At 52.9% G+C, this 22,613-nt stretch overlaps 1 protein-coding gene across 2 annotated transcripts; it reads left to right on the forward strand.

Annotated features, from left to right (window-relative positions):
• Nucleotides 1-670: 670 nt before the first annotated feature.
• THUMPD3 (THUMP domain containing 3) lies at nucleotides 671-17,562 on the forward strand. 2 transcript variants are annotated; one of them, XM_055134820.1, is made up of 10 exons: nucleotides 671-796; nucleotides 2,217-2,508; nucleotides 4,980-5,057; nucleotides 8,068-8,541; nucleotides 10,588-10,718; nucleotides 11,948-12,017; nucleotides 14,557-14,672; nucleotides 15,374-15,484; nucleotides 15,952-16,075; nucleotides 16,540-17,562. In XM_055134820.1, exons 2-10 carry the CDS (start codon nucleotides 2,251-2,253, stop codon nucleotides 16,687-16,689), a joined length of 1,512 nt encoding a protein of 503 aa, XP_054990795.1. In that variant the 5' UTR covers nucleotides 671-796; nucleotides 2,217-2,250; the 3' UTR covers nucleotides 16,690-17,562. The 2 variants fall into 2 exon arrangements, with proteins under 2 accessions (XP_054990795.1, XP_054990796.1); XM_055134821.1 differs by lacking the exon at nucleotides 671-796 and adding an exon at nucleotides 869-1,292.
• Nucleotides 17,563-22,613: the final 5,051 nt, after the last annotated feature.

Below are 22,613 nucleotides of genomic sequence, written 5' to 3' on the forward strand. Positions count from 1 at the left end.
CCGGGTCGGCCGCGTGCAAGGCAAACGCCCTACCCGCTGTGCTATCGCTCCAGCCCCAAGTCTTCTTCTTCTTCTTCTTCTTTTTTTTTTTTAAAGCAGATCAGTTTTGCAGAGAGGGAGGCAAAAGATGTTTTTGAAATGTATAAAGGTCCATGTATCAGGGACAGAGAGATACTACAGTAAGGCAACTGCCTTGCATGTGGCCAACCCAGGTTTAAACGCTGGCGCTGAACATGGTCCTCTGAGCCCTGAGCACAGAGCCAGGAGTAGTCCTGAGCACTGCCGGGTGAGGACCCAAAACCCAAAATAAATGCACAACTGAGATGCCCACGACAATCTGGGGATCAGTTGGGGACGGGGTATAGGCGGTGCTCGGGGCTGATCCGGGGGCTCTGGGTCGCACCTCGCGGTACGTGGGGGTACACATGCAGCGCCCAGATGCAAGCGGGGCGCAGGCGCCCTGGAGAGCCAGCACCGACGCCCCGACGGCGCTGCGCGGGACTCTCGGGCCAACAGACTTGGCCCCGCCCGAGCCCCCTCCCCAGCCCGCGCCCCCGCAGGCCGCGCCCGCGGACCTTTGCTCGGGCGCCGCACGCCGGGCCCGCCCCCGCCCCCGCCCTCCCGCGGCGCCGCCCACACGGACGCGTGCGCGCCCTGACCCCGCCCGGCACCCGTCCCGCGCGTCCCGCCCCCTCACTTCCGCTTCCGGAGGGGCGTCGCGAGACTTCCGGCAGCGTGACCGGGCCGCGCGGGGCCGGGGCCGGGTGGGCGGCGGACGGGCCTGCGCGGGCGGCCGGTAAGCGGCGGCGCGGGGCGGGGCGTGGCGGCGCCGCCCTCGCTGCGTGTCCCGCGGCGGCGGCGGGGACGGGGGCGGGGGCCCGTCCATGGGGGGCCTCGGACGCCCCGCGGCGCGGCTTGGCGGGTCCCGAGCGCCCGTGCGCGGCGCGGGGCCGTTGGGGCCTTCCGTTAGGCGTCGGCCCGGCCTTGCTCGGAACGGACGGGCATCAACCCCCCGGCGGGGCCCCGGCCTGGCTGCGGCCGCCCGGGTTCGATCCCCGGCACCCCGTATGGTGCCCCGAGCCCCCCAGGGGGACTCCCGGAGCCCCGGGAGCAAGACAAAGTCGTGGTCTCCGGCGGCCGGAACCCCTCTGAGCGAGGAAGGCTTGTTTGAGCCCCCGCCCCGCCCACTCCCCCAAAACACGTGCTGGGGAGAGACAGCTGGGACAGAGAAGGGACCACCGAGTCAGTGATGCGTGGAGGGCTGGCCCGGGACGGGAGATGGCGCGCTGAAGGTAGACTGGACCAGACGTGATGGCCACTTGCTACCTGTGTTGCAAACCGTAACGCCCAAAAAGGGCTGGAGAGATGGCACAGCGGGGAGGGCTGTTCGCCTTGCACGTGGCCGACCCGGGTTCGATTCCTCCGCCCCTCTCGGAGAGCCCAGCAAGCTGCCGGGAGTATCCCGCCCGCACGGCAGAGCCTGGCAAGCTCCCCTTGGCGTATTCGATATGCCAAACACAGTAACAACAAGTCTCACCATGGAGATGTTACTGGTGCCCGCTCGAACAAATGGATGAGCAATGGGATGACACTAATACAGTGAACACCCAAAAGGAGAGAGAGAATAAAAGGGAATGTGCCTGCCACAGAGGTTTGCGTGGTGGAGGGGGGGCAGGAGGGATACTGGGAACATTGGTGGTGGAGAATGGACACTGGTGGAGGGATGGGTACTCGATGATTGAATGACTGAACCGTAATTAAGAAAGTTTATAAGTCTGGAACAGTCTTCGTTGAAAGAAAGAAAGAGAGAGAGAGAGAGAAGGGGAGGGGAGGAAAGGAAAGAAAGAAAAAGGAAGGAAGAAGGGAAGGAGGGAGGGAGGGAGGGAGGAAGGAAGGAAGGAAGGAAAGAAAGAAAAGAAAGAAAGAAAGAAAGAAAGAAAGAAAGAAAGAAAGAAAGAAAGAAAAAAGAAAAGAAAAGAAAGAAAGAAATGTATGTGTCTTGCGCGTCTCAGGGATTCTTGATCACGGTGCTTTTGGTGCCGGTCCTCACCATAGGTGATTCCAAAGCAGAGTCTGCAGTACAAAGGACCGTGTCTTTACCTAGTACTGTGGGGCAGGTGGAATCGTGTGTGGATTAAACATTACCCAGTTCTTCCAGTCCTCTGTCGCAATGTGAAATGCGCTTAACTTGCTTTTTCTTGGTGTTATTTTTCCAGGGATTCTGTCCGGGATCTCGGAAACACTGCAGAGATGTCTGATGTTCAGGAAGCTACGGACCAGCTCCTGGATGCGAACCTTCAGGAGAACCACAGTCCCGTGGTACCAGTGGCACAGAGCGACCCCGGAAGTGATTCCGAGCGTCTCCAAGTCACCATTGGGGCCACTGTACCCACTGGCTTCGAGCAGACGGCAGCAGATGAAGTGAGAGAGAAACTAGGATCATCGTGCAAGATCAGCAAAGACCGGGGCAAGATCTATTTCGACATTTCCGTGGAAAGCCTTGCTCAGGTTGGAATACAGCACAGTTTAAAATAGCTCCTGAATTCTGTTTTCTCTCCACCGCACCTGTTTTTATTATTTTCTGCCCTTTTTTTATGGATGCGAATTTGTAAATTTGACTGGGGGGGAGGGGACTTTTGGGCCCTTCCCAGTGGGAGGCGGGGCTGCTCCCAATTCAGTGCTGTGGGGTCAGGCCTGGGCCCCCTACCTGCAAAGCGACCCTCAGCCCTGTGAGCGCTCTCTCCTCTCCTCATGCTGTCTTTTAAAAAGCAATCTATATTTCTAGACATGAATTCAACAGCATTGTTTGTGAATATGAAGAAATTCTGGAATCTTCTATCTTTAAATGTTTTTCAAACACTCCTGTTTTGTTTTGTTTTTTAATTTTGGGCCACACCTGGCGGGGCTTAGGAGACCATATGACCATATGGGATGCTGGGAACTGAACCTGGGTTGGCCACATTCATTGCCCTGCCCTATGTACTGGCTCTCCAGCTGCTTAACTTTTGTTCCTAGCTGAAGCTTAGACTTCGGGGGGTGAATCATAAGAAGAGACTGTTCTTTTGATCTGCGTGGAAGAAATTTTGGCGAGAAGTATTGTCGGTGAGCAGTGAAGGGCAGCCATCCTACCGGGAGAGAAGCCCGGCTCTTCCTCAGTGACATAAGCAGGATGAGGGCCCAACTGGGCTTCCTTTTGTTTCATTTTGCCATTATCCCTCAGGCTCAGGGTGTCAGACATATGGAAGCATCCGGAAGCATTTGGTTTCCAGGACCCCTGCAGATGCAAAAAAAAAGCGAGTGCCTGCTCAGTTCCTTTTGTAAAGGATCTGCAGATGCTGTCTAGTCTCCCTTGAACGTGCTTTAGCTCGAGATGTGCTCGACAAGCCGGATACGCCCTCTGCATGCACATGGTTAGGGTTTGATGCTTGGCACCTCCTGGTCTCCTGAGCGCTGCTGGGAGTAGCCCCTAGCCCCGGGTGTTGTCCAGGTCTTTCAGAAAGAAAGTACTGTGTGCTGTGTCCATCAAGGGCCCCAGTGTTTATGATTCTTGTTTGGGTGATTAGGTCCATCCTAGATGACCAGCCAAGGGACACGGAAGGCTGACACGGTTGTGCTTGCTGACTGCTCAGTTTATTTTAATTTTGCTTTTTGGGTCACACCCGGTGATGCACAGGGGTTAGTTCTGGTTCTGCACTCAGGAATTACTCCTGGCGGTTGCCTAGGGGACCGTATGGGATGCTGGGAATCAAACCCGGGTTGGCCGAGCGCAAGGCAAATGCCCTACCCGCTGTGCTATCGCTCCAGCCCCTCAGTTAATTTTTTTAATTTTATTTTTATAAAGTTGCTTGCAATAGATATTATTGCAGATAATATTCAAACACCAATTCCACCTCCATGCACCTTCCCACCACCATAAGAGGAAAGTATGTGGAGATTGTCGTTATTTCAATCCTGGAGCCATTTAAGCCCTTGTATAAGAGATTACAAGCGTGTATGTTAAACTCAAACGTGTGTGCTACTTTTGGTGTCCGCGGCTGTGCTCCAGAACGTTCTGTGTCGCTCTGTTCTGGGAGCTTTATTTCAGAGTCTGGATCTTGGCCATTGGTGAGATTATATGGAACCAGGGACAGTTTGAGGGTGTGACTGCCAAGCTGCTGGGGAGCTGGGGAGCTGGGGGGAGGAGGCCCAGTCTGGTTCTGAGCGAGCTTGGAGCTCTCAGACACGGGTCCCACATACCTGGGTTTTTCTGCAGGTTCCCTCATAGGTGAGGCTCATCCAAGCCTGTGGAGAGCAGCCTTGAGCATGGCTGCACGATTGGGTTCTGCTGGGGCCGGGAGGGAAACTCAACCCCCCCCCCCCCCAAGCTGTCCTGGTGAAGGCAGCCTGGCGCAGTCGGGACCTGCCTGCTCAGTTTAGGGAGAAGTCGTGTCCCCGAGCCCGGAGCTCAGGTCAGGAGCACAAACCGCTGCAGTGCCAGTGGCCCGCAGGGCTAAGAGGAAATCCAAGGAGTCCCCCCTTCACGCCCACCCCCTTCCACCAGCAGACACTCTCCATTCTCACACGGCAGGGTGTCACGTAGCACGGGACAGCTGTTTGTGATCTGTCCTGCTGTTTCTCTTGGAGCTTATGGATGACCAAACAGATGGGAACAGTGGGTAGGTGAGCATGGTTTTGGTTTCGGTTTTTAGGCCACTCACCACAGGCTCAGGGCTTACTCCTGGCTCTGCTCGGGGATCACCCTGGTGAACGCCGTGTACCATATTGGATGCCGGGATCGAACTCAGTCAGCTGCATGCAAGGCAGATGCCCTACCCCTGTACTATTTATAGGGCCCCAGTGAGGATGTTTTTAAACACTAGTTACAGATATTAACTACTTTAAAATCTCTACACCTCATTTATAACAAAAATGCTAATAGTTCGTGTGATTCAGAAACTTCCAGAAATTTGTTTCTAACAATTTTTTTTTTCCCTTCCCAGGTTCATTGTCTGAGGTCAGTGGATAATTTGTTTGTGGTTGTTCAGGAGTTTAAAGATTACCACTTCAAAGAGACGAAGGTGAGCTTTTCCACATGCGGTGCCTTAGATCATTCCACTTTTCCCATCCTGTCGATTAGCGTTGCTGCTGCTGGTTTTCATTTTTTGGGGGATGGGGTCACACCCAGCAGCGCTGGTGCCCACTGGCTTTGTGTGCACGATCCCTGCTGCTGGGATCGGGAGCCCATGTGTGGTGCTGGGGCGCAGCCGGCTGAGTGCGGGGCGAGAGGCTCGCGTGCTGTGTCACCAGTCCTGGCATTGTTACTTTTTTTTTTTTTTTTTTTTTGCTTTTTGGGTCACACCCGGCAATGCACAGGGGTCATTCCTGGCTCATGCCCTCAGGAATTACCCCTGGCGGTGCTCAGGGGACCCTATGGGATGCTGGGATTCGAACCCGGGTCGGCCGCGTGCAAGGCAAACGCCTTCCCCACTGTGCTATCACTCCAGCCCCGGCATTGTTACTTTTTAAAATGGTTTTAAGCTACTGCTTTTACAAGGCCCGTGCAGGAGACTGTGCACAGTGGAATTCATTGTGCAGCCCGTGGTGTGATGGCTTGTCTGACACAGCTGTGGTTGCGGTGCGCCAGGGACCTGGAACTTGCCTGAGGTGCCAGAGAGAACGTTCAGGACGCGTGGAGGTGCCAGGACTGAACCCTGGGCCTCGTACCTGCAGAACAGGTGCTCTCGCACTCACCCATCCCTCAGCCTACCGAGAGTTACGTTCAGTGCACATCTCACATGTATGAGGACGTGGGTTTGATTCCTGACACCCCGAAGGAAAAACAAAAGTTAATAATCAGTCCTGAGGGCTGGGGAGCTCGTGTGTTAGTGACGAGCTGCCTGCGTGTGGTCCCCGGGCATCGCTGGGGCTCACTCCTGAGCACGGTCCTCGGGAGCCCCCAAGTGAGTCTAAAAAATAAATGAATAAAAGTCACTATTGAAATAGCAGAATTTATTTATAAGAGGTAAAAAAGAAATTGCTTGGTTTTCTACAAAGGGTACCTAAAATTAGCTTTGAGTGTGGGTTCAAAGTAGAATTGCTTCCTGGTTGAACCAGAGCAAGCAAATGCTTCCTTCCACTATTTGGTTTTGGCCTGCTTTCTCTCCTGACTCCATTTTCTAAATAAAGCCAAAGGAATACCTCAGTACTCCTTCACTCGTTACAGTAGCTCTGGGGGCTGGAGAGAGAAGCAGCGGGTCGGCCTGCCCACTCCCACTCACGTCAGCGCGGGAATCTCCCTGAGTGCAGAGGCTCGCGGAAGCTCTGGTCACCACTGGCTGTGACCCCCAGACTGCAAACTATAGCAGCAAAAGCTCTGCTTCCCATGTATGTTTTGTCTTTGAGTCTAAATTCACAGATGTGCCAAATTGAAGATTGAAAATAGATGGCCGAGGGCTGGAGTGATAGCACAGCAGGGAGGGTGTTTGCCTTGCTACATGGCCGACCCAGGTTCGATTCCCAGCATCCCATATGGTCTCCTGAGCACCCGCCAGGGGTAGTTCCTGAGTGCAGAGCCAGGAGTGACCCCTGTGCATCGCTGGGTGTGATCCAAAAAGAAAAAAAGAAAGAAAAGAAAATAGATGGCCTTAAAGTTTTAATGTTCTTCTGCATCATTTTGGAATCAAGTTTCTAGAATGCATGCTTGAAAAGTATTTTTTTGCCTGTCTTATAAATAATTGTGTGTGTGTGTGTGTGTGTGTGTGTGTGTGTGTGTGTGTGTTGCCACACTTGACTATGTTCAGGACTTACTTCTTGCTCTGAGCTCAGGGGTCACTCCTGGCTGTGCGCAGTGGGCCATTTGGGGTGCCAGGGATGGAACCTGGGTCGGCTGCATGCAAGGCAAGCACCATGGCCCCAGAAATAATCTTTTTTAAAACTAAGACATGTTGTCGGATTTTGGGGGGGTTTTCCTTTTCGGTAGCAGGTTGGTTTCCAAAGCGTTCAAAAATCAGAGTGATACGAATCCATGGCCTAGAAAAATCAACTGAAATAGGTTAAATTTTATTACTTATTTAAGGCCGGATTGATAGTATAGCAGGTGGAGAGCTTTCCTTGCACACGCTGACCTGGTATGACCCCGCCCACACCCTGCATGGCCCGGGGCTCAGAGCCTGGAGTGAGCCCAGAGTAAGTCCCGAGCACTGCGGAGTGTGGCCCCAAACTGTCTCTCCCCACCAAATTTTTTTTAAGTTTTTGGGCCACACCTGGCAATGTTCAGGTGTTACTCCTCGCTCTGTGCTCTGGAATTACTCCTGGCAGTACTGGGAGGCCCGGATGGATGCTGGGGTTGAACCCAGGGTGGCTGTGTGCAAAGCAGGTGCCCTGCCCGCTTGCGCTATCACTCCGGGACTATTTTCTTTTTTTCTTTGATTTTGGTGCCCTCCTACAGTTTGCATTATTTGGGCTTTGAGATCGCCGGAGTGGGGGTAAAGCTACACAGAGATAGGTGCGCCCTGCAGGACAGCCGTGCGCTGTCCCCGCCTGCTTCCGGGGGCCGCCCTTCAGCGCTGCCTCGCCAGGCGTGAGCCTGAAGGCGCGGCCAGGGCAGACGGACTCTCAGCTCCGTGTGGGGCTGACTTGTGCCCGTCTCCAGGGACTGGGAAACTGTCACTTCCGAGACTACACAGCAGCAGGCCCGGAGCCCCGCAAATGTCAAGCATTACTTGCAGTTTTTGTTCTTTTGACTTTTTTTTTTTTTGGCTTTTTTTTTTTGTGGGGGGGGGGTTCACACCAAGTGATGCTCGGAGCTTCGTTGTCACCCTGCCCACTGGACTTCCCCTCATGCCCCGTGTATCTTCATTGTCCAGGAAATTGTTGTTTCTTTAGAGTCGTTACTTTGTGTTTGAGGGCGGCCACTCCGCATGGTGCTGAGGTAACTGGTGCAGGTCAGCCGCACGCGAAGCAAGCACCATGGCCCTTGCAACGGTTTTTTCCGTTTCGCTTGCACTCCCGCTCCGCTAGGCCAAGTAGGGGGTTCTGTGTGTAAGGTTAAAGAGGTAAAGGATGGATCTCATTTTCTCGCCTTTGTAGGAAGAGGTTCTGAAGGACTTTGAAGAATTGGCTGGGAAACTCGCATGGTCAGACCCCTTAAAGGTGTGGAAAATTAACACCGGTTTCAAGAAAAAGAAAACAAAGCGTAAGAAGACGAATCTGAACGTAAGTAAAGAAAAGGTCGAAAATGGACAGGGAGACAAAGCAGACAAGGGAGAAGCGACGCAGTCCGCCCGCGCGCCCTCGGACGCCCACCTCTCGGACTGCTATGAGAACGCCGCCCTCCGGGAGGACGTGTGCACGCTGGTCAGCGAGGACTCGGCGTCGCGCAGAGACGAGACGGAGGAAACCGCCACGGGAGACACTGAGCCCGAAGTGCTGAAGTTCAGAGTGACCTGCAACAGGGCAGGGGACAAACACTGCTTTTCGTCAAATGAGGCCGCGAGGGATTTTGGGGGTGCTGTTCAGGAGCATTTCAAGTGGAAGGCCGACATGACGAACTTCGACGTGGAGGTGGGTGTGGGCTCCGGTTGCGATGGTCGGGACGGTGCTCGGAGCACCGTGGGGGTGGGGGGGTGCCAGCTAGCATTGGCTCACGGGCAGTTCACCCCGGGCCACAGGGCTCGTAGTTGGGGCCAGTCAGCCCGGGTTACTGAGAGGAACCTAGCTTACCGCCGTGGCACTCTGCCCGAGATGCTCTCTGGGCGCATGACAAAGCTTCACAGAACTCTTACCCTGCTTTCTTGCGAAAGAAATTATTACGAAATCTGCAGGTTTTACAGTGTGCCAAAGTAGAAATCTTTATCCTGAAGGTTAAATAAGTGAATATATTTATATTTAAAATGGTGGGTGTTAATATGTGCATTTTCCATACGCTTAGTTGATGAGTGATGTAAAGACTGAGTTTTCTCAATTTCTTTTAAGTTTTGGTTTTGGGGCCACCCCCGGTGGTCCTGAGGGCTTCTTCCTCCTGGCTCTGCACTCAGGAATCACTCCTGGTGGTGCTTGGGGGATCGTATGGGATGCCGGGGATTGAGCCTGGGTCGGCCACATCCTGGGCAAGCACTCTCCCTGCTATCCTGTTTCTCTGGCCCCTATTTACATTCTTTTTTTTTTTTTTCTTTTTTCTTTTTGGGCCACACCCGGCGATGCACAAGGGTTACTCCTGGCTCTGCACTCAGGAATTACCCCTGGCCGTGCTCAGGGGACCATATGGGATGCTGGGATTTGAACCCGGGTCGGCCGCGTGCAAGGCAAACGCCCTGCCCACTGTGCTATCTCTCCAGCCCCCCTATTTACATTTTTTAATTTAATAGTTTTTATTTGTCTGGTTAACATGTCACAAACATTGAGTCGAGTTAAAAAGAACTAAGAATGACGAAGCAGATGTGTCGTGTTCACAGCTGAGTGAAAGGGGGATTTTGGAGTTTGTCATGCCAGGTTTTTTTGGAACATCTATATATTTGAAGTTTTTGTGTTTTTTTTTTAATATTTTAAAAGATTTTTTTTTTCTTTTTGGGTCACACCCGGCGACACACAGGGTCAGGAAATACCTGGCTCAGGAATTATTCCTGGCGGTGCTTAGGGGACCATATGGGATGCTGGGATTCGAACCCCGGTCAGCCGTATGCAAGGCAAACGCCCTACCCACTCTGCTATCGCTCCAGCCCCCCCCCCCTTTTTTTTTTTAAGATTTTAACGTATATTAAATCCATAAATCTTCAAAACACGTTTGTAATTGTGAAAATTCAGGGTGTGAGGGACTGGAGACAGCAGCTGGGGTGTTTGACTTGCACACTGCTGACCCGGGTCCCCTGAGCACTGCCAGGAGTGATTCCCAAGCGCAGAGCCAGGAGTCAGCCCTGAGTACCTCCAGGTGAGGCCCAAAAGAAAGTTTGAGCAAATCTCCGTATAGATAACTTACCAAAAAGGTGAGCCCAAATAGAACAGATGTCTTCAGCGGCTGGGGGCGGGGTGCAGAGCCTGTGCCAGGGATGGCCGGGGCTCGGCTGGGCTTAGCCCAGTGGGCTGTGTCTCTGGCCCAGGAATAAAATAGACTTTCAGAAGTTTACTGTATGCTAGATGATTTTATTTATCTGAGTGTCAAGTCAAGTAGGTGTCAGATCAGTGATTCGTCCGGGTGAGGGGAGAGGAGGTGCCCGCTAAAGTTGGGGCTGCTGCGTGTGCATCTGGTGGTGGCTTCACAGCCTGCCGACGTAACAAGCCACAGGTAAAAAGTTCCGTGCTGAGGATTTATGTGTTTGGGGGCTGGAGGGATCAGCAGGGCAGGCTAGCGGGTGGCAGTCCCAGTTTCAATCCCTTAGACCACGTATTGTCCCCCAAGCACTGCCACGAGTAATTCCTGGGTGTAGAGCGAGGAGTAACCCCTGAGCTTCACCCAGTGGGGCCCAAAAAATAAACAGAAAATAAAAAGGATTTTACTATATGTAAACTATACTTCAAAGTTAAAGCCTCGGGTTTTTTAAAAAAAAAAATCCTAATCCCTGTAGCTTGAAAGATCTAACACTGTTGTACTCTGTCCTGCCAACTTTACTACAGGTTCTTTTGAATATTCACGATAGCGAAGTTATCGTGGGCATTGCCTTGACCGAGGAAAGTCTTCACCGAAGAAACATCACACATTTTGGACCCACGACTCTCAGATCCACGCTTGCCTATGGGATGCTCAGGTGAGAGGCTGGTTCGGTCCTTGCGGGCACTGGACGGCTTGGTTAGGAGCTGGCCTTAAGAACACCTTTAGTGGGGTGTGTATGGACGTAAGCTTTGCGTGCGGGGCGCCCACGACCGATTCTCGGCATCACACAGTCCCCAACAGTGCTGGGTGAGTCCCCAAAACCCTAAAACAAAAACAGACAGAATTCATCAGGAAGGATGAGATGTTCAGTGCAGGTAGATATCAGTGCTTTATTTTTGCTCTGGGGGTCTCATCTCCTCCAGCAGTATTTAGTGGTTACTCCCAGCGCTGTGCTCAGGGCTTGCTCCTGCTGGTGCTCGGGGGACTGATCACACGAGCCAGGGGTTGGATCAGCGCACGCCATCCCCGCCGCCCATGCTGGCCCTGACTGTTTGCAGCAGCATCTGTTACCTGGTGAAAATGATCTGGAAGCTAAATTCTCTCTGGGTGTGAAATGGGCTTTCAGGTGGTAGCAAAAGGGAACTTTGAGTACATGTAAAAATTTTTAGCATTCAGGGGCTGGAGCGATAGATAGCACAGCAGGTAGGATGTTTGCCTTGCACGCAGCCAACCCAGGTTCTATTCCCAGCATCCCATAGGATTCCCCGAGCACCACAAAGAGTAATTCCTGAGTGCAGAGCCAGGAGGAACCCCTGAGCATCCTGGGTGTGACCCAAAAAGGGGGAAAAAAAAAAGCATTCAGCATTAAAAAACAAACAATTTGTAATTACAAGTTTTTTATTTTCCTTATTTTTGAGCATCACGTCTGGCAGTGCTCAGGGCTGGCTTCCTGCAGTGTCAGGGGTCTAACCTGGGCCTCGGGCAGACAGAACTTGCACCCTGGCCCTTTGAGACGAATTGATTGTGGGGGAGGGGGCTGAGAGTGGGCTGAGGTTTGAGCCACACCCAGCCATGCTCGGGGCTTACTCCCCCTGGTGGTGCTCAGGGTACCATGTGGGGTGCTGGGCCTAGAACCCGGGTTGGCTGTATGCAGGGCCAGTGCCTCCCTGCTGGACGCACTCCCGTGCCCAAGCGGATCGATTTGTAAAACCATTGATTCCTTCATGCTTGCATAATAGACCCTTGACTTTTTGGGGGGCCTGGAGGAACCTCCAAAGCAGTTCCCGGGACTTTGCAGACTGTTGGGCAGCTGTGCCCGTGCTGTGTGGGGATGACCGGGACCTCTGGGCGGCATTCCTCACACAGGCTGTTTCCTCCCTGCAGGCTCTGTGCTCCTCAGCCCACAGATATCATCGTTGATCCCATGTGTGGAACCGGGGCGATCCCTATAGAGGTAATGACAGCTCGGGATTTCACAAAAGCAAGGGGTCGCCTCGGGCACAGGCTAGACCTAACGGGTGCCGCAAACAGAATCAAGGTTGCATCAGGGAAGCTTGAAAAAGTCGTGCTAGGAAAGATTGTCCTGCGCTCAAGCGTCTGTGTGAAGAGCGTAACTCTTTATCGCAGGCCAGATCTGGATCAGGTTTTGGTGGTATTTGTTCCAGGAACGCCCGGAGGAAGGCTGAGAATCTCAGGCCCATGAGTCCGTTTTCTGCAGTGAACAGACTCGGGTAGATTTGAACGAAAAAATTAACGAAGGCATAATCATAAACTGGAGGGAGATGGTTTCATTTCTATAAAGTGGATTGTGCTCCAGAATTTACTGATGTCCTTAGAATTATGTAGTTAGAATACAGCTGAGGGGCCAAAACAGTATTACAGCAGGTAGGGCGCTTGCCTTGCGCCCAGCTAACCCGGATTCAGTTCCCAGCACCAAACAGGGTCATTGAGCCATGCCAGGAGAGACTCCTGAGTGCAGAGCCAGGAGTAAGTCCTGAGCACCACTGGCTGTGGCCCCCAAAACAACAACAAAAATATATGTAGTTGAAACGTGGAATTTTTAGGATGTCTGGTGAGCCGATGTCTCAGGCACTCTTACATTGCTACACTAGTTACTATCATATTGAGTGGACTAAAAGAGTTTCTATCCAAAAAAGTGTCTACAACAAAAATGGGAAGGAATTGTTACTTGAAAAATGTTTAACAGGAATTTTCTTGCATCAGTTAATGTGGAAGAGGGCCCTCACAGCAAAATACTGAAGTTGGTGAAGCACAGGAGTGTACCCCAAGCCAGTCAATAGAATGCAGGGATGCACCACAGATTCTGAGTTGGGGGAAGCCAGACAGGTGAGGAAGTGGGGGGTGGGTGGGGTGGAAACGGAGCTGCCTGAGTCTGACCCTGGATTCTATCCGCCCCACTAAGGCCACCTCCCAGCATGAAGAACGGCTCTGTCAGCTGGGTATTAGGGGGCCCGGGAGATAGGACCCTGGGGAGGGCACTGTGGGCGGCTGACCCACGTTGGATCCCCAGCCCCTCCCGGAGCCCTGCCAGAGTGACCCCAGAACGCAGAGCCAGGAGTGAGACCTGAGCAAGGCCAGGTTTGAAGACCCTCCCTCCAAATAAATTAAAATGAGGGGTGGAAAGATCGTTCATCGGGCCAGCTGCTTGCCTTGCACGTGGCCAGCGGGGTTCAGCCCCTGGTGTCCCGTGCTCCTGGCGCTCCCCCAGGCACTGTCTGGAGTCCTGAGTGCAGAACCAGGAGTAACCCCTGAGCGTTGCCAGGTGTAGCCCAAAACAAACAACAAAAAATTTAAATCCCAGAAGGAAAATTGAGCTATTTCCTGCTATTGTTTGAGAAATTTGCTTGGCTGAAGAAATTACACAGAAAATTCAGTTGTCTGGGAGCGTTCTAGGGGTCAAGCCGCAGTAAGGTTTCACAGTGAGGAAGCGGCGAGGAGGTGCGGGGTCCTGATGCGTCCCCACTCCTCCCTCCCAGACAAGAAGGGACAAGAGCCATTTCCTTGTAAGGGAAACACGGAGACATCGGGGGAGAAAGTCCAACTTGCTATGTGATCAAAATGAATAGGTTTGGAACAAAACGGGTGGCGTATGTTCACAGCTGTATTCACTACAAAAAGATAAGTACTTGTTCAGAGTCAAAAATCTGTCTAGTTGTAGAAGAAGAAACGGGTGCCAGGGTGTCCGGCCCCCGCAGGCATTCCTCGGACACTGCGACCCTTTCTCCAGCCCTCAGGAATGCGTCACTGGGTGCTGGCTGGGGAGGGAGGCATGTTACTGTCTGCGGAGATAGTTTCTTAGCCCTCGGCTGAGGGCAGGCTCTTCTGTCTGGACAGGAACCTGTGAATCTTAGAACACTGCAGCTCTGGCTGGAACATCACCCCTTTATTCAGAGGACTGTGGCAGCTGGCACTTGCATTCTGTTAACATGCTTTAGACTTAAAATGACATAATTATTTGAGACAAACGATTATACCAAGATATTGTACTTTATTTTAAAGTTCTCAAATATTCCACTATGTAAGCATGTCTAAAGATCCCATAAACACAAGATTCTATGGGTTGGTCATTTTCATGTGGTTGAATGTCTCCCATCGGATTTTGAACTTAGGGTCTGAAATGTTTCACTGTGCCGGTTCACTGGTGGGAGATTGGCTGATGGCCAGGCCTGGCCCTAGGGGCTTCCTGGCTTGCTGAGAGGCAGGCAAGGAGAGAAATATTTAAAAGAAGTCAGATAGGGCAGCAGAGGTAGGCACAGAGCGGTCTGGGGGGCGCAGGGGGCAGGTGAGACACCTGGGGGAGGCAGTTAATGCCGTGAGAGGGAGGGAGGGCTGGGGGCGTCGGGGCTTTGGGAAAGACTTGGACTGTCCTGGTGGCTAGTGCCGTCGGACTGTGGCATTGATCCATAATCGATGTTTCCTTTTGTCTTTGTTGGGTTTCGTAGGTAGCCGCTAATCCTGTCTCTCTTTCCTAGGGGGCTTCTGAGTGGTCAAGCTGTTACCATATTGCTGGTGACAATAGTCCACTGGCTGTCAACAGAGCAGCAAATAACATCGCGTCTTTGTTGAGCAAGGGCCAAGTCAAAGAAGGGTAAACATTTGAAAGATTCTGTGATATGTCCTGGATTTAAATCATTCCTGACCTTTTGTGACATTGTGACATCCGCCCAGTGATCATGAGACTCGAGTTCATTGACAGTTTTTCCATAGGGCGTGTATCGGGGTGGAGGGGGACGCACACCAGGCGGTGCTCAGTGCACGGGGACAGATCCCAGCAGTGCTCCTGGGAACTGGGGGCGCCACGATCCAGCCTCGGGCTGCAGGGGCCGAGCGTGCGATCCAGACCTGGAGCTCCCGCCCAGGCCTTTGGGTTGTTTGTTTCTGGTGCACCTGGCGTGTCTGGGGACCGTGTCTGGGGACCGGCTGGTGCCGGTATCCAGCCCAGGTGTCTGGTATGCAGAGAATGCGCCGAGCCCGTGGAGCGGTGGCTGTTTGGGGTTGGTTTTGTTTGTGTGTTTTGGTGTTGGGGACACACCTGGCAGTGCTCGGGGCTGGTGACTGACACGACACGAGCGCAGGATAGGGACTGTTCGACGCAAGGCAGGTGCCCCCTGAGCACCCCCTGGTGGTGCTCAGGGACCGCCGAGCAGGGCTCAGGGCGCGTGTGGGGTGATGGACAGTAAACCTGGAGGCAGGCGCCCTCCTGCAGCACAAGCTCCTTCCTCTCCAGCCTTTTTTTTTTCAAACTTCATATTCGAAAGCCCATTGGAGCACTTTCCTTTTGTCCCGCAGCAGCCCGTCGGGGGGCTTACCCATAGACGCTGTGCAGTGGGACATCTGCCACCTGCCGCTGAGAACTGGCTCTGTGGACGTCATCGTCACGGACATGCCCTTCGGGAAAAGGTGGGCTTTGGCCGTCCTAGGTAGGAGTCGCACCTGAACCTGCTGGGAAGCGCTCACTGGCCTTTCCTCTGCTGCATCCAGAACTGCTCAGAGCCTTGAGCGGGGGGCTTCTCGCTAAGGGTCTCAGCGGCGAGGGCTGGGTTCCCATGGCGGCTTCTCGCTAAGGGTCCCAGCGGCGAGTGCTGGGTTCCCGTGCTTGGTTTCTGTCTAGAGCTAAGGGATGTGTCGGCACATTTGGGTCCTGAGCATCACTGAAGGCTCGTTTTGGAAATGGCATCGCTGCGGTTCAGGCTAGCCCTTTGCCAGTGACGTGCCCCGCACACAGCCTGAGGAAGAGCCTCTCGGGATAAAGGGCTCCTGGTTGCTGGTCTGACTTCTCACCCTCACTAAGAGGATGAATTAGGTCATTTGAAGTTGTCAAAAGAAATTTTTCTACAAATGCTTAGACCTGCTGGTTCTGTTTCTAGGATGGGCTCTAAGAAGAGAAACTGGAACCTTTACCCAGCTTGCCTGCAGGAGATGAGCCGCGTGTGTCGGCCGGGGACAGGCCGGGCCGTGCTGCTCACTCAGGACAAGAAATGCTTCACCAAGGTGCGTGCCTGGCTCGGAACTCACTGCGGCCCTGACGTGCTGGGAAGCAGGTTTTCGTGTGTCCTTGTTTGTCGTGGTGACACAAGGGTCACGGCACTTGGTGCTCAGTGTTGGGCTTGCCATGGGCCACACGGTGCTGGGGATCCCCATCAGTGCCTGCGGCGTGTGGGGGCTGCGGGCCCCTCCCAACTGCCCACGCCTACAGATCGTGTGGTTGGACTCTGAGTTACTGTGAGCGTCAGGGCGAATCTGGGTCTCCTGAATGCAGAAACGCAGAGCATGTGCTCCAGCCCATTGAACTCTGACCCTCCCCGCCCCCCGCTCAGGGCCATACTTGGTGCTGGGGGTAAGACCCTTCACGTCTGTTGTCAGTCCCTCCAGAGGCTTTCCGTGACAACTGAGGCCCGTGTCTCATCAGGCTGGAAACAGCCTGCCAGCTCCTATTTTTGTGCTTTTGTACGCAGGCATTATCAGGAATGGGTCACCTATGGAGGAAGGTGCACACCGTGTGGGTCAACATCGGGGGCCTCCATGCTGCCGTTTACCTCCTGAAACGGACCCCTCAAGCTTACGTGCCTCCTGCAGCCCACGCTGGAGAGAGAGCACCTTGGTAATGAACGTGGTGATGACTCATCTCCATGCGCCTCCGTGTCCGCGCGAAGGGCTTGCTCTGAGAGTGAGGCGTTGACGAGCCTGGCCGGCCGGCCGGAAGCTCTCCACCTGGGCCGGCAGGTGGCTTCAAAGATGGGAACAGGATGTGACATAACCACGTCCGAGGAGGGATGAGTCACTGGGAAATTAGTACTTTGCTTAAAATGCTTTAAAGATGACTATGAAAAGCTAAGATTCTCTGGGATTTGGGTTTAGAACGTTTTATTTTTAGGCTTCATTACAGTTGCAGTTTTACCCTGGCCTGCTAGAAAGGCAGAGCACATAATCCGAGTGATGGTCCTGAGCGCACGCACTGCCCGCGCAGCTCTGCTAGCTACTAGCTACCAGGGCTTCTCCTCAGCCTTGGAAAATAAAGCATCGTTACGTGTTGTGGACAGTGTTTGCCTCATAAGACCCACAGCAAACGCTGCCATCTGTCTTAAGTATTGAAGTTGGCACATACGGGGCCTGACCAGCAGTCGGGTGTGCCTTTCACCAAGAGACTAGGGCCCAGTCTCCGGCACCCCACGTTCCCACCAGGAGTCATCCCTGAGCACCACCAGGTGAGGCCCCACAACAAAACAAATGCATGTAATTCAAACTAACACAGAAGATTGCCCAGGTACTTTGCTATTAGTGATTAGAACATTTCCATTTGTAAATAGTAGTACGTTGAAAATAAATAGGGACCAACAAGTTTGAAAAGAATTTTTATTTTTCTGTTCAGTTCAAAAAGATTGTTTTGCTTTCAAGTCAACATATGTTTATTGGTTCCTCAAAAGGACTAGAAGACAAGCTAATATATTTTTTAATTAAAAAACTTCCTGAAAACTGTTCATGATGTGTGACTTTCTCCGCTCCAGGGAGCCCTTCCTGATGGGAAAAGGAAATGACCTCAGCACCAAGTTGCTAAGGAACAGAGACACCCTAGGACAAAGACAAATGGAGTTTTGTTTTTTTTTAAAGTTCTTGGCGGGGGGGGGGGCTATACTTGGAGGATGGGGCTGAGGGGCTACTCCCAGCTGAGTGCTTAAGAGTCCTGGCAGTGCTCAGGACTGAACCCAGCACTAGGTCAGTCCGTGAACTAACGTCCCCGTCTCTGTGTATCGAGCGCTCCCGCGTCCTCTCCAGTCTGTATGGTCCATACGGGATCTCTGAGCCTTTCTAGAGGGGAGGCTGTAGGGGTCTCTGGCCGTCTGCAGCCTACTTGCGCACTTCATGCTGGAAGCAGAACAGCACTGCTGGTTTCCTTTGGTGCCTTTGGTGGGTCTGTGCGGGCAACACCCAGCAGGTGAAGGTGTTCCTCTGGCTCTGCACTCAGGATGCCGCTGTGTGCGAGGCACCCTCCCCGCCGCGCCATCGCTCCGTTCCTGCTCTCTCACATTTAGAATAAAAAGAGTATTTCTTCCCACTGACACCCAGGAACTTCCAAAAGGGAACATTCTCTTTTAGCAGCCAGCAGGCCCACCTGGTTCCCTCTGCCGCCTCACGCTATGGCTAAGACCCTCGAAAGGGTTTTCTATCCGAGCTTTCACTGCCAGCAGGACAAACAGCTGCATTCAGTTGTCTTACCCACTTTTCCTCTCTAGAAAGTAAGCGTGTCAGTCTCAACCAGCTATAAAATCAGTACAAGGACCGTGTCTGCACCTGTATTTACCAGGAGATTGCACAGATGAATCTTTCATACCAGCATTTCTGGAGGCTCTCAGGGCTGTGCCACATTTGGCAGTGCTCAGCTCACTCCTGATTCTTGTGCTCAAGGATCACTCCTGGTAGCATCTAGGGACCTCCAGAGCTGAGGGTGGTCAGCTATGTGCATGGCCTTAGCCCCGTACTAGCCTTCCAGCTCTCAGCTTAGTTCTCTGCGGGGAGGGCGGGAGGCACACCCAGCTGTGCTAAGGGGATTATTCCTGACTAGTAGGATTCAGGGCAACGTGGGGTTCTAGAGATCGAACCTAGTTGGCCATGTGAAAGGCAAGCAGCTGCCCTGCTATATTCTCTGGCCCCCGTTAGTTTCTGAAAGTCGATTTATGCTTGTTCCATCATGAAATTAATCCTGTTGATAAACCCGTGGTTGAGTAAACACGCCCGGAATACATGGGGCTGGAGCAACAGGACAGTGAGTAGGATGCTTGCCTTGCATGCGGCAAACCTGAGCTCCCTCCCTGGCACCCATATGGTCTCTGAAGCACCACCAGGAGTGATCCTTGAGTACCACCGGATGTGACCAAGAGCAAAAAGAATTCAGCCATCTGCACAGTTTAAGGTTTCGTACCTGGTGACGGGCATGGCCAAGGGGCAGATTGAGAAGGTGTGGGATTGTTCTGTGTGACACCAGGCCTAGCTGTGGCTGTCCAAGGCTGCAGGGATGGTGACCCATCATCTAAATGCAGGATGGAGTTAGTCTCGGCAGAGGAGAGAGTGCATTAGAGGGGGGGATGCTGGAATAAACAGGGATGGGTTTTACAAGTTTAAAGAGAGGAAATACTGATCTCCCAGAGACGGGCTATGACTAAGGACAGGAAGCGGTTTGGTAATGACCCTGGCGCTGCACGAGAGCATGAATGGCAAGACTTTCCAGAAACAGCCCCAACCGTAGGCTGCGGCACAGCAGCGCTGGATTGGGTTCCAGCGTCCCTTGCTGAGGGCCAAGGCAAGCTGACACCGGAAAAAGGGAAGTATTCTGAAAGGGTTCGCACGGAAAGGACGTTAAACCTCAGCTCTCGGTGAGGTGAGCATTCTCTGAAACATCAGCCTCGGCAAAGCGCCTACAGCTCCGGCAAGCTGGAATGTGGGAATTTCTGTGGGGATAGGACAGGATCCAAGCTTGAAGGCCGAGACGATAACTTCACATGTTAAGTTCAGGAATACCACCAGAAATAAATTGCTGCTAGAATACATAGTGTTCGGGGGAGTGCAGCCCAAAGAGGAGGGTGCTTGCCTGGCATGAGGGCGACCCAGGACCAATAATCCCCAGCACCCCCTTTTGGCCCCGAGTCCTCCCAAGAGTAAGCCTGAAGCACAGTCGGGCAGGGCCCCCAAACCAATCAAACTAAAAATGCCCAGCGTGGAAGGGCATTCCCGTTACAGCCCTGCCGCTGAGCTCCGGCTCCCGCTGGGAAGCTGTAGCCAGTGTTCCCTTTACGACAGAAGCGGCTCCACCAGAAACCCTGGTACTTCCGGCCTGCGAGCGGCACGCGGAGCTGGAGCACGTGCTCTGCGCGCCCAGGCCAGCGTCAGTTCTCTGCGTCACGGGTCCCACGCACCAGCCGAAAGCTGCGCCGCAGTGCCAAGGGATCAAACCTCGGCCTCTCCCGCTTCTCTGCGGGCCGCGATGACACCCCAGCTGTCTCCTAGCTTGGGCAGGATTGCTTTCTTCTTGTGGGGCCACACCAGCTGTGCTCAGGGATCACCGCTGGTGGGTTTAGGGGACCCGAGCCAGGGATCAAACTTGGGTTGGCCGCGTGCAAGACAAGTGCTCTCTGCTGTCCTATCACTCCGTCCCCAGGAACTGAGCTTTCCAAGGAAAACAGCAGTTGCTCGAGATAAAACTCTACCCTTGAAGGGATCGAGCCCAGACTGGCTGTGCAAGGCAAGCGTGGTACCCCTGTTCTGTCTCTCTCGCCCCTTGCCTTTGGAATTGTTAAACTTCGTTTCTTTCCTTTCTGGCCACGGGTGGGCTGCACTCAGAGCTCTTCTTGGCTCCGCCCAGGGTCTCTGGGCCATCAACATGGCTGCCACAACAGCGGGGCCCTTCCCGTCCTCTCGGGCAGAGTCCACCCAGCCCTGCCCCTCCTTTGACGCCGTTACTATGGGGGTCAGAGGATGCGCATGCCTCTGGCTGTGGCACTGGCCAGAGTCACCTTCAGCGGCAGTGCTCACATACAGTGCTCTGGACATTTACACAGCACCGCGGCCTCGGCTGTGAGACCGTTACATCAGCCCCAATCGTCAGGCCTCAGTCAGTTCTTCCAACTGCGAACTCTGTGCTGTTAATTTCATTGTTTTAGCAACTTCTGGGGGGAGTCTGGGGGCCATATGTGCACCAGTGCTCAGAGGCCCCTCCTGGTTAGTGCTTTGGGAACCATGCTGTGCCAGGAGTTAAACCAGCCACATGCCAGGCAACCCCTCCACCACCTCCTCCCGCCCTTACTTGCAGTTTTACACAAATGATGTAACTGGGTTGAACAGCCGTGATGCTTTAAGCAGTGAACCATTCTGTTTCCGTTTGTCGGGGGTGCAGGAGAGTGACCCCAGGACCTCGAGGGAGACAGTGCTCTCTCCCCGAGTCGTCTGAGAGTCCTGTCAACGGTCCCTTTTGAAGTGGCATGAGACATAAATTGGTTTATGGTTTTTTTAAAATAAAATTTTATTTAAATTACATTTACGATGGTACAAAAGTAATAAGAGACATACCAGTACAGAAGAAGCACAGCCTATAGGTCATCCTTCAAAACTCCAACAAGCCAAGTAAAAAGTTTGTACAGATTATTTAAAAAAAAGGAAATTGGTTTATGTTTGAATAGAGTATTAAAACCCTACGGTTATAGCTCAGTGTAAAATTTGTCTTGGGAAATACTTCAAGCTGGAGGGACAGCACAGTGGGCATGGCACTTGCCTTGTACGGATTCAGACTCTGGCACCCCATCCGGCCCCCAGAGCCCGTCCAAGGGTGATCCCTGAGTGCAGAGCCAGGAGTAAGTCTTGAGGACCTCTGGGTATGGCCCCAACCCCCAAAGAAAAAAAAAAAACCTTGGGAAACAAGGCAACAGAACACACATATACCTAGGTATAATAAAAACTAGTGTTTTTAGGAACAATATTAAGGGTTGCTAAAATGACAGGAGTTAAGATCCCCAAACTGAGCTTATGAAAGTCACGGACACCACAAATGCACCACCCCGAGACTGTAGGAAACACACCGAACCTTTGCAGTGCGGGGACCCGCCTAGACAGCACGCGCTTCTGCGTGGGGTGGGAAATACTTCTCAAGTCTTAGGAAAACAGCTGGCCTGGGTGGCTTCCTGTGCGTGGCCCTTATCAACAGGCACTCTCGCCCTCAGGGAGCAAACTAGTAAGAAAAATGCCTAGTTTATCCAGGATTATGAGATGGCATGAATATTCCAGCTGGGGGCTGGGGGGGGGGGGAGGCAGTGAGGTGGAACTGAGGGCAGCCAGGAGACTGTGGGAACCTTTAGGTGAGGACTAGCCGCCCTCCTCTCACCGAGCCTCTAACTGCCTTCTCATTTTGACTTCCACCCCTCTCGACCATCACTTCATGCCTCTCATTGTGAAAGGATCTTCTAAGTGGGCTCTTTAACCTTCTCCATTTCTACAGCCCTGCAAGTATTTAAAATCCCCTGCCAAATGTTCCAGCAAAGAAAGGTAGTACTATGTATTGACTAAGTACTAGGAATTGACTAAGGACTAAGGTAATAGTAGTATGAATTAACTAAGACTACAAAGCAAGTGAGTCCAGTTTGTTTCGGGGCTACACCTGGCTCTGTTCAAGTCTTACTCCTCACTCTGCACTCAGGGACCACCCTTGGGGGTACTTAGGGGACCGTATGGGATGTCAGGGATCAAACCTAGATCAGCACGTACAAGGCAAGTGCCCATGCCAGTGTACTATTGCTCCAGCCCCAAGTGACTCCAAACCCCTGGCTCTTAAGTTTGTGCTGTGCATTTACAGGAAAGTTGTTCACCCTTTCTGTCATTTCCCCAGATGGGGTTCTGGCCACACTAGATACATTGGCAAGAGCTTGGCACACTGGCACACAAGGGATATTCAGTATTATCAGTTCCGTATTTCTACTTGCTTCTGCCTGTAGTATTCACTGGACGTAAGTGGCAAGAGTGACAAAGTATACCAAGATGGGCAGATGGT

This window comes from Sorex araneus, chromosome 4, assembly GCF_027595985.1.
Source record: "Sorex araneus isolate mSorAra2 chromosome 4, mSorAra2.pri, whole genome shotgun sequence".
NCBI classification, from domain to species: domain Eukaryota; kingdom Metazoa; phylum Chordata; class Mammalia; order Eulipotyphla; family Soricidae; genus Sorex; species Sorex araneus.